Genomic DNA, 13,366 nt, shown 5'->3' with positions numbered 1-13,366 from the left:
AAAAAACAAACAAACAAAAGGATGAGATTTCTTTCTCCTGTGAAGTTAGACAGTATACTTTGCGGTTGCTGCGGTTCCTAACCCACCCTTGCAGGCCAGCCCTACCAAGAAGGCCTGGGCTGGGCTGGACGAGCCCGGCATGCCGCCCTCCTTGCTGCTGAGCCCTGAGCGACTGGGCCACATCCAGAGAAAGAAGCCTGAAACGTGCCCATGGGCTTTGGGGACAGCTGGAAGAAGCACCTGAACGGAGAGTTTGGGAAGCCGTACTTTATAAAGCTAATGGGAGTTGTTGCAGAAGAAAGAAAACATGACACTGTTTATCCACCTCCACACCAAGTCTTCACCTGGACCCAGTGTGTGACGTACGAGATGTGAAAGTTGTCATGCTGGGACAGGATCCTTATCATGGACCCAGTCAAGCTCACGGGCTCTGCTGTAGTGTCCAAAGACCTGTTCCACCCCTGCCCAGTTTGGAAGGCATCTATAAAAAGCTGCCAACATACAGACATAGATAGATGGCTTTGTTCATCCTGGCCATGGAGATTTATCTGGGTGGGCTAAACCAGGTGTCCTCCTGCTCAATGCTGTCCTCACCGTCTGGGCCCATCAAGCCAGTTCATATAAGGGAAGAGACTGGGAGCGGTTCACTGACGCTGTCGTGTCCTGGCTCAATCAGAACTTGAACGACTCCGTCTTCTTGCTCCGGGGCTCTTACGCTCAGAAGAAGGGAAGTGCCCGCGACAGGAAGAAGCACCATGTCCTGCAGACTGCTCATCTCTCCCCGTTGTCAGTGTATAGAGGATTCTTTGGCTGTCGACATTTTTCTAAAGCCAATGAGTTGCTGCGGAAGTCTGGCAAGAAGCCCGTTGACCGGAGTGAGCTCTGACCCCGCAGAGCAGTGGTCATCTCCTGGGGTGATTTTTGAGGCACCGCTGTTGAAGATTTGTCAGTGACAAAGTTACTGAGAATTTCTGTACTATGGAGCACCCTGCTTAATAATGAGAGAAAGCCTCCATAAAGCCACGAAGGACCAGGCTGTCCTCGATGGCAGTTTTATCCAGCTAGAAGTAGGTAGCAAACATACCCTTTAACCACTTCTGTGTACTGGAGTTGTCCTCCAATCAAGGCAGAGGTGGCCTGGTGAAAAACATGCACATTTCTCACAAGACAGCTGAGGTCAGATATTCCCTTGGTTTTCTTTACCTCCTTCGGCCTTATGGTTAAAAGGGGAGCTAAGCACCTTTTTGATTCCTCCTCCCATAGTTTGGTGCCTGCTGCTGGTTTAGACTTCATAGGTTACAAGGTGTTCTGTGTTTTTGCTTAGAACCTCCCTGCTACATCTTTTAAGGAGTCTCAGATCCCTCCCTGGAGAAGCCTTGAAGATGTTTTGTAAGCTTCTAGAAATCTGGCCCTGAATTTGGGAATCAGTTGTAGTAGAGGCCAGTATTCCTGACAATTGTCCTTGGTGTGAGCCTTGGTTGACCAGCAGGCTAAAAACCACAACCAGCTGGGTCTTTCTCCTGTTTTTAGGTGCTCCCTGGAGTAGTAGGTGGTGGAAGTTGAACAAAGATGGAGGAGAGGGTTTTGTTTTGAATGAGGGATGTTTTTCTCCCAATACCGCTGGGGGTTAGTGTGGGGAAAAGCAGCACAGCCTGCCCAGTGCTGTTTGTTTTGTTCTAATGGACTGAAATCACTTGGAGATTTTTTTTTTTTGTAACACTGGTAAATTTAACTTTTTTATAAAACACTTACACAGAAAAAAAAAAAAAAACTTTGCACTGTAAATCTCACATTTAGCCAAGGTTTGTGGATTAGGCAGTCTCACACCCAAAACTGTGAGTGTACATTTCTGGAGGGCAGTTTTGTGTTGTTTCCAGACCTAGACTTGCACTTTAGGAATGTATCATAAATACCTGGAAGTGTCTGGGTGTGGGGGCACATGCCTATAATGCCAGCTATTTGGGAAGCTGAGGCAGGAGGGTTGCAAGTTTGAGGTAGCCTGGGCAACTTAGTGAGACCCTTTCTCAAACTAAAAAGGGCTGGGCTGTAGCGCAGTGGTAAAGCACTTGCCGTGCATGCACAGGTCCTTGTGCTCAATCCTCAGTATTGCAAAAAATAAAACCAAAAGTGAGCCAAGTATGGTGGTACAGGCCTGTAGTCCCTGCACTCCGGGAGGCTGAAGCGTGAAGATTAATTTATGGACTTGGCGAGACCTTGTCTCAAAATTTAAAACATTTAAACAGGGTTGGAGAGGAGCTCAGTATAAAGGCCCTAGAACCAAGAACAAAAGAAAGCAAAACAACCAGAAATGAAAACTGTCAGAAGGATGCTTGCTATGAGGTTAATTATGTAGGAACAGATGTCCAACTAGAAAGAATCTTACACGTTATAATATGATTCATAGAATGTTTTTCAAAAAGCACACAATGACTCTAGTACAGTGTAAGGAACACTTTGACCTGGGAGAATGTAGATTCAGCTAGAACACTATTGCTACTGGTCTTCACCAGGTCTCCTTCTCCAATGGGATTCAGGAAAAATATCCCCCTTTTTTATTTTTTTTGAGATAGGGCCTGGCTGTGTAGTTCAGCCTAGCCTCAAATTCACAGTGATCCTCCTGCCTCAGTCTCCTGAGTGATGGGATTACAGGCCTGCACCACCATGGCCGGCTAACACCCCTTCTTGAAAAGCAGGTACTTCTGCCCCCAGTGTCCTCCTGGCCCTAAGGTATTAGGAATGGCTGCTGCTGTCCCGGAAGCTGTGCTGACCACAAATCCAGAACCATCCCTTCACTACACGGAGCAGTAAATGCCACCAGCATCAGCTTGCTGGCCGGACCTGGCTGGATTCAGATTATGCAGAATTCCTGGCTGCCAGACTGCACAGGTCACTCCAGTTATTTCATTAACCTCACAGGAATGTGAGCACGGTTTTGTAACTGAATTTTAAAGTGTTTTTTGTGAGTGAAAAAAAGTAGTATAAAAACTTCCTTATATTGGCTCCTCATTTGAGCAAATAAGCAAGCTCTAAATAGATATATGTACACACACACACACACACACACACACGCATGCACACACTTTTTCAGTGCTGGGGATTGAGTCTAAGGCCTTGAGTGAAGGTAGTATTAAAACTGTTTTGTTAGTGGTTACCTCTGATTAGAGGACTATGAGTGACTGTGATATTCTTGATTATACCTTTCTTCATTTTCCAACTTGTTCTGTATTGGACATACAATACGCTTATCTGGAAAAGAAGAAATATAGAAAAGAATACTGTGAGGAACTTTTTTTTTAAGGAAGAAAGGTTTATTTCAGCTCACAGGGAAACCTTTTTTTTAAAACTCAGAGATCTGCTGCCGATATGTGGTTTCAGCACAGAAGTACCGCTTCAGCCTGGCTGCTGAACTTCGTCTGGTGCTGTGCAATAGCTTGCTCCAACAGCACGCATCTTCCTTAGAGTGACGTCTTAAAACGAAGTCAAGCCGCTTGTGAGTCGGCATCTGCTTCGGATCTTGCAGAGGGGAACCCTGGAGGAGCTGCGTTGACAGATTTGGAGAGGATTTGGAGAGACTCCTGTTTCAGGCTCAATGTTAACATGTCGTTAAATGCATCCCTGCGCCTTCCTCCTCACCCCGGGTCTGCAGCGCATAAGGGTTACACTCATTGTGGGGGGGGTTGGTCACGGACATGACACGTCTTTGTCCTTTGTGTTATACAAATAATTTATCCAGTTTTCCAGGACACTAAAAATTGTGCAGCTCTCACTGCACGAGGGTCCCACCTGCCTTAGAACCAACAGAAAGTGAAAGTTCTGAGAGAGGGGCCGGGAGGGTTTGGGGCTCCTGCTGAACATGTGAGGGTTTCGCACTCAGCACCCGGACCCACAATTCAAAACCTAAAAAACCCTGAGAAAATAAAGGGCCATAGAAGTGAGACTGAAAAATCATATATGTAATATATGCATATGCTTCCTTCTCTCTAGGTGTCTCTATTTCCAAGTAGAGAATCATAAAATTTAGGGCTGGCTTGCAAATAGCAAATGATGTAGTAATTTTTTGTTTTGAAGTACTGGGAATTGAACCCAAGGTTTTTGCATTGAACTACATCCCCAGTCCTTTTTTTGTTTGTTGATTTTGATACTGGGAATCGAACGCAGACCCTATGCTTGCCAAGCAAGCACTGTGCCCCGTCCCTCCCAGTCCTTTTTTTATTTTTAACTTTTAGCTGGTTTTGTTTTTTGAGACAGGCTCTCTCTGTCTCAGTAGTTTAGGCTGTCTTGTAGTTCAGGCTGGCCACAAACTCACTATGTAGCCCAGGTTGGGCTTGTGGTGATCCTCCTGCTTCAGCCTCCCAAGTGTTGGGATTACAGGTATGCAACACAGTGCCTGGCTTTATTTTTAAATTTTGAGACAGTGTTTTGTTAAGCCAAGAGGTTGCCCACGCTGGACTAAACTTTTGATCTTGCTGCTCCAGAGTGCTGGGATTATAGGCATGTGTCACCAGACTGGCTGATGTAGCACTTTTGTGGTCTTGTCTCAGAGAAGCTGGGTCCTAAAGTAACAAGGACCTGTCCCTCACATCCTTAGTCCTCAATTCTTTGTGTCCTTGGTGAAATAATTCAGTCAAGACGGACAGGCTGTGCAGAAACATAGGCAGAATTTACCTTAACGATGCTCTAGAGTGATTATTGCAGTGCCCTGAGGCATCTTTGGATGGTGTGTTGGTTTGAGGGTATTTTGCAAGGTGAAACAGTATAAAACAGGACACAGTTTATAAGATTATTTATAGTAGCCACCCAAAGAATCATATACAGAGAGTGCAGGAAATCTGTCCACACACTAAAGACCAAAGAATCCAGCTGAGGGCCTGGATCCCACGATAATGACTTGCATGAGTCCATCGGAATATCTAGAATTCACAACAGTGTCTCCCACAAGTCCAACTCTCTAACAATATTTCATGTAGGCTTGATTCATGGATCTGGGCTGGGAAGGCCCAAAGGTCAGTGGTGGAATCTAGGAAGTCTGTGCCAGCAGGATAGCAGGCTGAGGGATATGAACTGGAGCCAGGAAGCGACGCTCAGAAGAACCAGAGCTCCCCCGAAAGGTACCACCACCATCCCTAGCAACAGTGAGGTCCTGAGCTCCTCCGCTGATCAAGATGGCTGAGTTCCCATCATGGAAGGCAATGCAGCAAGCTTCTCAGGAGACTGGCAGTGAACCATCTTCCCGTCTGGGGCCAGGAAGTGATGCTCAGAGTGAGGACCAGAGCTCCCCTAAAGTGAACCGAAGTTATTCTTAGTGCCAACAAGGTCCCAAGCTCCTCGGAGGATGAAAACAGCTGAGTTCATCAGGAAAGCCAGCATGACGAGCTCCTCCAAAACCAACAGCTGCTTACAGCTTCCACCAGCTCCAACAGCCTTTCCTCGCTCCCAACAACCTCTTTAGTTCCCAAAAGCCTTTCTTCTTCTCCAGGTCTGCCTCTTATGCTGTGGACAACAGTCCCCAAGTGGGCCTCCCACACCCAGCACCACGCTTACTCAGTTCAGCTGGGTAATAAGTTGACCACCAGTTATCAGTCCACTACAGATGGCTTTGGGTGCACACAGAAGTTACTCCTGGAGTATTACTCAGCTATACAAAAAGATAAACTTGAGGCTTTTATAGGTAAATGGATGCAACTAGAGACCATATACAAAAGTGAAATAAATCAGACCTGCATGCGTAAACATTGTGTTGTTTCCTTAGTGTAAGAACCTGAAAGAGTGAATAAAACCCAAAAGGTATAACAGATATTGTGAAAAGGAAAGAAATTGCTCAAAGGGAAGGAACAACTGGGATGAGGGAAAGGAGAAAGAACGAAAGGAAGGGAAAATATATATGTATAATTGGGATAATTATACAGCTAATGTCTATTGGTTTAATGAAAGGAACAGTTAATGCTTAAATTTTATTTTAAAAAATTTATTTATTTTTCTTTTTTCTTCTTGATCAATCTTACATGCTTATATCTGGTAATCTGAACAACTAATTTGAAGACAACAATATGCAATATATCAACCATTGTTGAATTTCTACCATCTTGTTTGGTGAAGTTTGTATTGTTTCCAATTTTTTTTATTACTTGTCTCTTTACTTGTTTGATCAATCTTGTATTGTTACATCTGGTGGTCTGGGCAACTTCCCTGAAGATAACAGTACGTAATATAACAACCATTGTTGAATTTCTACCATCTTGTTTAGTGAAGCTCTGTATCATTTCTAAGGTTTTTTAAAATTACTTTTCCTGCTCTTTAATTGTTTGATCCATCTTGTATTCTTACATCTGGTGGTCTGGGCAACTTCCCTGAAGATAACAGTACGTAATATAACAACCATTGTTAATTCCTATCATTTTGTTTTGAAATCCTGTATCATTTTTATTGTTTTTGTGTTTTGTTTTTGTCTTTCTTGGTTTTTTTTTTTTTTTTTGGTCTTTTTGAGGCAGGGTCTCTCTATGCAGTTCAGGCTGGCCTTGAGCTCACTTTGTAGCCCAGACTGGTCTCGAACTCACAACAATCCTCCTGCCTCAGGCTCCCGAGTGCTGGGATTACAGATATGCTCCACCATGCCCAGCTCTTGTTATTTTTTTATTCTCTTTTAAAAAAAAGAAGTTACTCCTGGAATGCAAGGAACTAGGGTGATGATGGTACTTATCAGCACCTTGCTTAGAAGTGACTTTGGAATTGGAAAACGTCTTCCTGTCCTTTTTAGATGGTCAGTGTTTCCTCAGGGGCTTTCATCACAGAAGAATTTTATATGTTCTTAATTTAAACAAGGTCCCAGCCCAGCACAGGAGGGTCTTTAAAAAACAGTTCCCTGCCCAGTGTTGTGACACATGCATATAATCCCAGCACTGAGAGGCTGGAGCGGGAGGATGAATGAGAGTTCAAGGCCAGCCTGGGCTACATAAGGGAGTTCATGGGGAGCCTGAACTACATAGGGAGGCCCTGTCTCAAAAACAAACACAAAGACAAAACAAAACAAAACACCCAACAGTTCCTTTCCTGGTATCACTGGCAGCCAGGAATGCTGTATGCCTTGTGGAACTAGAGGGCCGGACGGGCAGGTATCCGAAGGAGCAGGCACCATGTGTAGCCTTAAAATGTCCTTGTGCTCTGTGGGATTGCCTGAGACCTAGCTCACGGTTAGAAATGTGTCTTTCTTTCTTTCTTTCTTTCTTTCTTTCTTTCTTTCTTTCTTTCTTTCTTTCTTTCTTTCTTTCTTTCTTTCTTCCTTCCTTCCTTCCTTTCTTTCTTTCTTTCTTTCTTTCTTTCTTTCTTCCTTCCTTCCTTCCTTCCTTTCTTTCTTTCTCTTTTTTTAAAGTGTTATGGCCAGTTTATTAAGTTCAGTGATGGAAGTTATCAGGAGAATATTCTCCTGAAAATTATATTTTGTTAGAAAGATTAAAACCCTCTCCGCATAGCCACAGACGCGGTGGCTGTGGAGCCTCTCTGGAGGAGACAGTTCCTTCCTTCCCAGGCAACACTTTGCTGCGTTGGACCCTGCCCTCCGCCCTTGCCCCTCAGGCTGGCTAATGGCCACTGCCCGCTAACAGTCTGGACTTTTCTTGAGACAGAAGTGGGATTTCATTTATGCTAGAAGGCAGTTGTCCCAGGTGGGCCTTGACTCGGCCTCCTGCCCACGGTGGGCGGAGAATCGCGGAGCTCCTTGCCGGGGGAGGAGCCCCCAGCGCAGGCCTTTCCCGGAGGCGGCGGTGCCCAGCGGGCTGCGCTCCCTCCACAGCCTCCTGCTTCGAGGCCGGCAGCAGTGGGGAGAGCAAGACCGGGAGCTGCTGTTTGCCAAGTGATTTTTCTGGAGCTCGTTTTTACCGGAAGCTTTTGTGTGTGTGCCTTCTGGGCGCACAGAGGGAGCGGGATCTCCCAGTTGTCAAAGGATGGACAGTCCGAGGCAGTGCGAAGGAGGCTCCTGGGGGTGGAGGAAGCTGGCTCTTCCGCACACTAGTTCTTTGGGAGTTAGGGAGAAGACCGCAGGATGTATTGACTTGTTAATTTATTTAAATTGTGTTATCTGTTTGTGAATAGTAGAATAAGCGGGTCTGCACTGGAAAATGCTTCTCAGTTCTGTGTCCCAATCACTCAGTTCCTCTCAGTGATAAGGACTATGTTTCTCAAAGTTCTTTGGAAATTCTTTGACTTTTTAAAACACCATAGCCTACTGTGGCACTGTTATGAATCTTGCTTTTCTCACCTGAGACTTTATTTCCAACAGTACAGATTGTGCTTGTTTGCACTTTTTAAAAATTTAATTTAATTTTTTTGTCTTTTTGAGACAGGGTCTTGCTGTGTAGTTCAGGTTGGCCTTGAGCTCACTTTGTAGCCCACGCTGGCCTGGAACTCGCAAGGATCCTCTTGCCTCAGCCTCCCGAGTGCTGGGATTACAGGCGTGCGCCACCACGTCCAGCTTCTTTTGCACTTTTAAATGACTTCATAATATCTTACAGTCCAATATGCTGTCATTTCTTTGGCCAGGCCTCCACTTTTGAGTAATTAGGCGATTTCTAATCGGTTGCTGTTAAAAACAATGCTGCAATAAATGCTTCAACACATACCTTTTTGCAGTTGTACAAGTTTATTGATAAGCTAAATCCGTAAAGATAGAATTGCCAGCTTAAAGGGGATGTGCCATATTAACACTGATAAATGTTAAATCCTTTCCATAATCTCATCAGCATGGAGCCAAGGGGCTGTCTTTTTACATAGCCAACACAATGGAGACATTGCATTTAAATTTTGGGCAAAGAGATTAAATTTCCTTTTTTCTTTGTTTTAGGTTTTTGAGACAGGGTCTCATTATGTAATTCAGGCCGGCCTTGAACTCACTGTGTAGCCCAGGCTGACCTCACTTTGTATGGTGACCTCCTGCCTCAGCCTCCTAAGTGCTGGGATTACAAGGGTGCGCTGCCAAAGAGATTCTAAATTTCCTTCTTTTTCTTTTGTTTCTTTAAATAACAAAAACAACTAAAACCTTAGGATGCTTAGAGGTAGGCATCTTTTACTCAATTTACATCTAAAAATAGTCACATGCTTTCTCTTTATATTTGTTTCTTGTTAGATGAAGCTTAAGACCTGAGAGAATTTGAGTAAATCTGGAGGAGGAAAAAAAAAAACCAATTGTGAGAGAACCTCATTGTGGCTTATTAACTTCATGAGGCTTCAAAAATTCAGGGCTTTTAAATGAAGTCCGCGCAGAAAAGAGATTGTGTTTTGACTGGGGCCGCCTGTGGGCAGCAGGGGGCAGCACGTCCCCACAGAGAGTCGGGCCGGGACTCCCGCTGATTTACCGTGCAGGAGGAGGACCTCCTGTCAGAAAGGAGGTCCTTCGCTGCCGTCTCATAATTGGAGCAGGCTGGAAGGCGGCCAAAACGTAGCTAAAGACCGGGTCAAGCGAAGTATTCAGTGCTAGCCAAATGCAGGAATATCATTTTGTACGAGCCACTTGAAACGTGATTCCAGACACCTTTTTTTTGGTTTTGTTCTGAGGTACTGAGGACTGAACCCAGAGCCTTCACACTAGCTACACTCCCAGCACCCCTGCCCCTTTGTGAGATAGGGCTTCCTAAGTTGCCCAGGCTGGCTCCAACTTTCAGTCCTCCTGCCTCAGCCTCCCATGTAGCTAGGATTACCTCCCATGTAGGTAGGATTACCAACCCAGACCCCTCCAACTACATTTTGTGTGATAAAGCACAGAAGGAATATCCTTTATTGGATTCATATTATATTTCATAAACATTTTGCTGAAAACTGCTAAAATGTCAGCTAATATAACCCGTTATCTTCTCTTTCTCCAGAAAATTTATTATTTTATCTTCAAGACAAAACTAGGTTGCTCTTTTAGTATCAGCCCAGTCAACCAGAAAATATTGATTGAGTGCTAGTGTAGAGGACCTGGGCAGACAGTGCATTGTCTCTGTTGTGGTGGCAGAGAAGGAAAGATTTGGAACAGCGTCAGGCAACCTTGTTGCGAGGCTAGGTCTGTTGTAACTGGCAGTGTGGCCTACGGTAACCTGCTTAGCTTCTGTCTGCCTCGCAAATGAAATGATACCAAAGCCGTCAGCCCTACTGACCTTTTTTTTTGATATCGGGAATCGAACTCATGACCTCAGGCTTGTCAGGCAAGCACTTATGCCTCTGAGCTATATCCCCAGCATTTTTTTTTTTTTTTTTAGCCCTACTGACCTTACAGATGAAATGCCACCTGGAAGGCTGCTTCAAAGCAGAGCAAGTGCTATGCACAGGAAAGATTTATTTTTTATTTTATTTATTTATTTTTGTCTTTTTGAGACAGGGTCTTGCTATGCAGTTCAGGCTGGCCCTGAGCTCACTTTGTAGCCCAGACTGGCCTCGAACTCACAGCAATCCTCCTGCCTCAGCCTCCTGAGTGCTGGGATTACAGGCGTGCGCCCCCATGCCCGGCCACAGGAAAGATTTAAAAAGCCACGCTATAATGAATATGGCTGGAGAAGTGGCAGCTTAGTGAGTCCCTGCTGTGTGCCAAGCACTCTGCTCATATACACATGAACTCAGTTAAGATCATAACCTTAACTAGGTATGGGGGTGCAGGCTGTAATCCCAGCACTCTGGTAGCTTGAGGCAGGAGGATTGCAAATTTGAGCCCAGCCTGGGCAACTTAGTGTCTTAGCAAGATCCTGTCTCTAAAGGGCCTTAGTGTGAAGGCCCTGAATTCAACCCCCAGTACCTAAGCTGGAAAAAGGAGAGAAAAACTTGACTGGTAAGATTCTCATTTAGTCTAGTTGCATGAACGGTTACCGGCTAAGGGAAAAGCAAATACACTGTGGAAAACCAGGAGAAAAGAAGGAAAAGTAGGAAGAAAGAATTAAAAAAAGAAACCCAGGTATAGTGGCACAGACCTATAATCTTAACACTGTGGAGGCTGAGGCAGGAGAATCGTGAATTTGAGGCCAGCCCAGGGGTCCAGGGCAAGTCTGAGGCAAGCCTGGACTACATAGCAAGACCTTGTCTCAAAAAATCAAAACTGCCCCCAACCGCAGAGAAAGAAGCCCAGAGGAAAAATTTCTTTCTTTCTTTCTTTTTTTTTTTTTTTGTTATTTTTGAGACAAGGTCTCGCTACCCAGTTCAGGCTGGCCTTGAACTCACTTTGTAGCCCAGGTTGGCCTCGAACTCACAGCGATCCTCCTGCCTCAGCCTCCCGAGTGCTGGGATTACAGGCGTGCGCCACCACGCCCGGTCCAAAGGAAAAATTTCAAACAGGTTTCTTGAGTTTTTAGCTGTATAGAAGATCCATCTGGATCAGCCAGCAACCAGGATGCTTCTCCCTCTGCTAGCCTCCTGGACAGCATTCACAGGAGGAGGCCCAGGGGCAATTCCTCCGCCAGCCAAGGGGAAGGGAGCCTTGGTCTGTGAGTTATGCAGCCTCTTGGGCTGGAGAGGAGATTGTTTTCAAAGCATAGATCCCAAGTGCCTCACTAATTTTGGGTATTATTTGCAGCCTAATATTTCTCTTGTGAATCACACAGCTGCAAACAAGGTGGGCACCTCTGGCTCCTGACACCTTCCATGCAGGAGCAAATACCAAGTGACAGTTACCACTGTAACACAGACACTGTTATAATACACGCACATATACATACATACATACACAGAAACTTTAATAATGCATTAATAAAGGTATCACCTCCATTTTACAGATAAACAAACTGAGGCTTTTTGCCTCAAATAAAAGTAGCACAGCAGCACTCAAAAGTCTGAGGCAGGAGGATCACCACTAGTTCAAGGCCAGCCTGGGCTGCATAGTGAGACCCTGTCTCAAAAACAAAAAACAGAAAACAGCCAGCGTAGGAACTGGGGCAGACTGACACCAGAGGCTGCCTTCTTAACCTCTCCGGGAGTCCAGTTCCTATGCTAATAGCAAGTTGGGGGGAGGGGAGGGAGAGTGGAGCGGGGAGCGGTGGGAGAGAGGAGGGGAGGAAGGGAGGAGAGGATAAAGCACAAAATAAATGGATCCTATAAATACCAGCATTAGTTCAACAAGCATGCTGTGAAGGGCGGGCCCTCTGAGTTGCCACTGGTCCTTCTTTAGCCTGGGGAGAGGACTGGCCAGCTGGGCGGAGACGCTGCATTTCTATACAGTGTGGTAACTGGTAACTGTGAAACTGGACAGTTCAATGGTGCTCAACAGAAATTCCTGTGTTCCCAAGCACACCGAGCGTGGAAAGTTACTGAGAAAGGTCCCGTCGCAGGCCACTACTGCCGATTTCATTGTCACTTCGCTTTCACAAAGCCAACCTTGCTTTTACCAGACAGTTCTGCAAAAGTGAAATTCCAGCAAATTCACACCCTCCCTGGGCTTGATCTGTTTTGCTTTAAAGACTGGGAAAAAAAAAAAAACAACACAAAACAAAGAAAACCTTGGGCTGAACCTAAAATAAAAAGGGATCCGGCCCAGAAGTTAAAAATTTTAAACCAGAAAATATCCCATCGGTAGAATGATGCCAAGTTTTGCTTTAAGGGCTTCACAATAAAATAATTTGAAAAAATATTCCATTAAAATTTGCAGAACGATGACTAATGTGTTTGCGCCAGTTCGTTAAATTATTTAATGGCAACTGTGGAAAAGTAGTGGCGTTATCCCGGAAAGCGTCTGCTCTTTAAAGGCGTGACAAACAAGTACACCGCAACAGCAGAGACGGAAGAAGTGTGGCTCGGGAGGTGGGGATTCGCGGGAGCCGCGGCTCCAGGCGGACCCTGGGGTGGGAGTGGTGCTGCCCCCAGGGGGCAGGGAAGCGCCCAGGAAGGGGTCAGGAGTCCCGGGCGGGGCGTCACCCCGTCCAGTCCCCGAGCTAGGCTGGAGGGCAGGTGACCGAAACCCTGTCCTTTGTAATGTCCGGCCTCGGTCCGCGCCCGCGGCGCCTCCCAGCTGCCCAGAGGATGCGGACCTGGGCTGCCCTGCAACAAAGCCAGCGGCTGGGGGACGGGGCGCCCCCGGGCCGATCGCAGACCTCTGTGCACCCGGGGTCCCCGCGATCCCCGGTCCCGGTCCGCGGGGGGCCTGTCCTGCCCGCCCCAGCCCACTCAGGTCCCCCGACTCCACGGCGGGCATCTGACAAACCGAGCGCCAGGGACCCCGCCGCGGTGCGTCCGCAGTCGGCGCTGGGGCTGGCGCTGTCCCGGGCGCCCGGAGCCCCACTTCTCTTTCGGGGGGAAGATGGCAGGTCCCGGGAAACAAAGGAAACTCGGCCCGGCCCCGAGAGCGGCGTGTGTGGCTCTCGTGTTCGGTCCGGGTCCCGTGTGGGAGTCTCCCGGCGCCTGTGCGAGCCTGCACGCC

At 46.5% G+C, this 13,366-nt stretch overlaps 1 protein-coding gene and 1 pseudogene across 1 annotated transcript; both read left to right on the top strand.

The window, feature by feature from the left end:
- The first annotated feature begins 201 nt into the window (after nt 1-201).
- On the top strand, nt 202-920 carry LOC102022898 (annotated as a pseudogene).
- Nucleotides 921-11,297: 10,377 nt separating this feature from the next.
- LOC106147836 (translation initiation factor IF-2-like) lies at nt 11,298-13,366 on the top strand (the record flags this gene model as incomplete). The annotated part of the gene is given in 1 exon segment (XM_013510793.1): nt 11,298-13,366. A coding segment is annotated over 1 exon segment (445 nt), but the record flags the coding sequence as incomplete, so codon positions are not given.

Source organism: Chinchilla lanigera, unplaced genomic scaffold, assembly GCF_000276665.1.
Source record: "Chinchilla lanigera isolate Chin_1 unplaced genomic scaffold, ChiLan1.0 scaffold00010, whole genome shotgun sequence".
Lineage (NCBI taxonomy): Eukaryota > Metazoa > Chordata > Mammalia > Rodentia > Chinchillidae > Chinchilla > Chinchilla lanigera.
The sequence above is the reverse complement of the archived record's forward strand: the minus strand, read 5'-3'. Positions and strand labels throughout refer to the sequence as shown.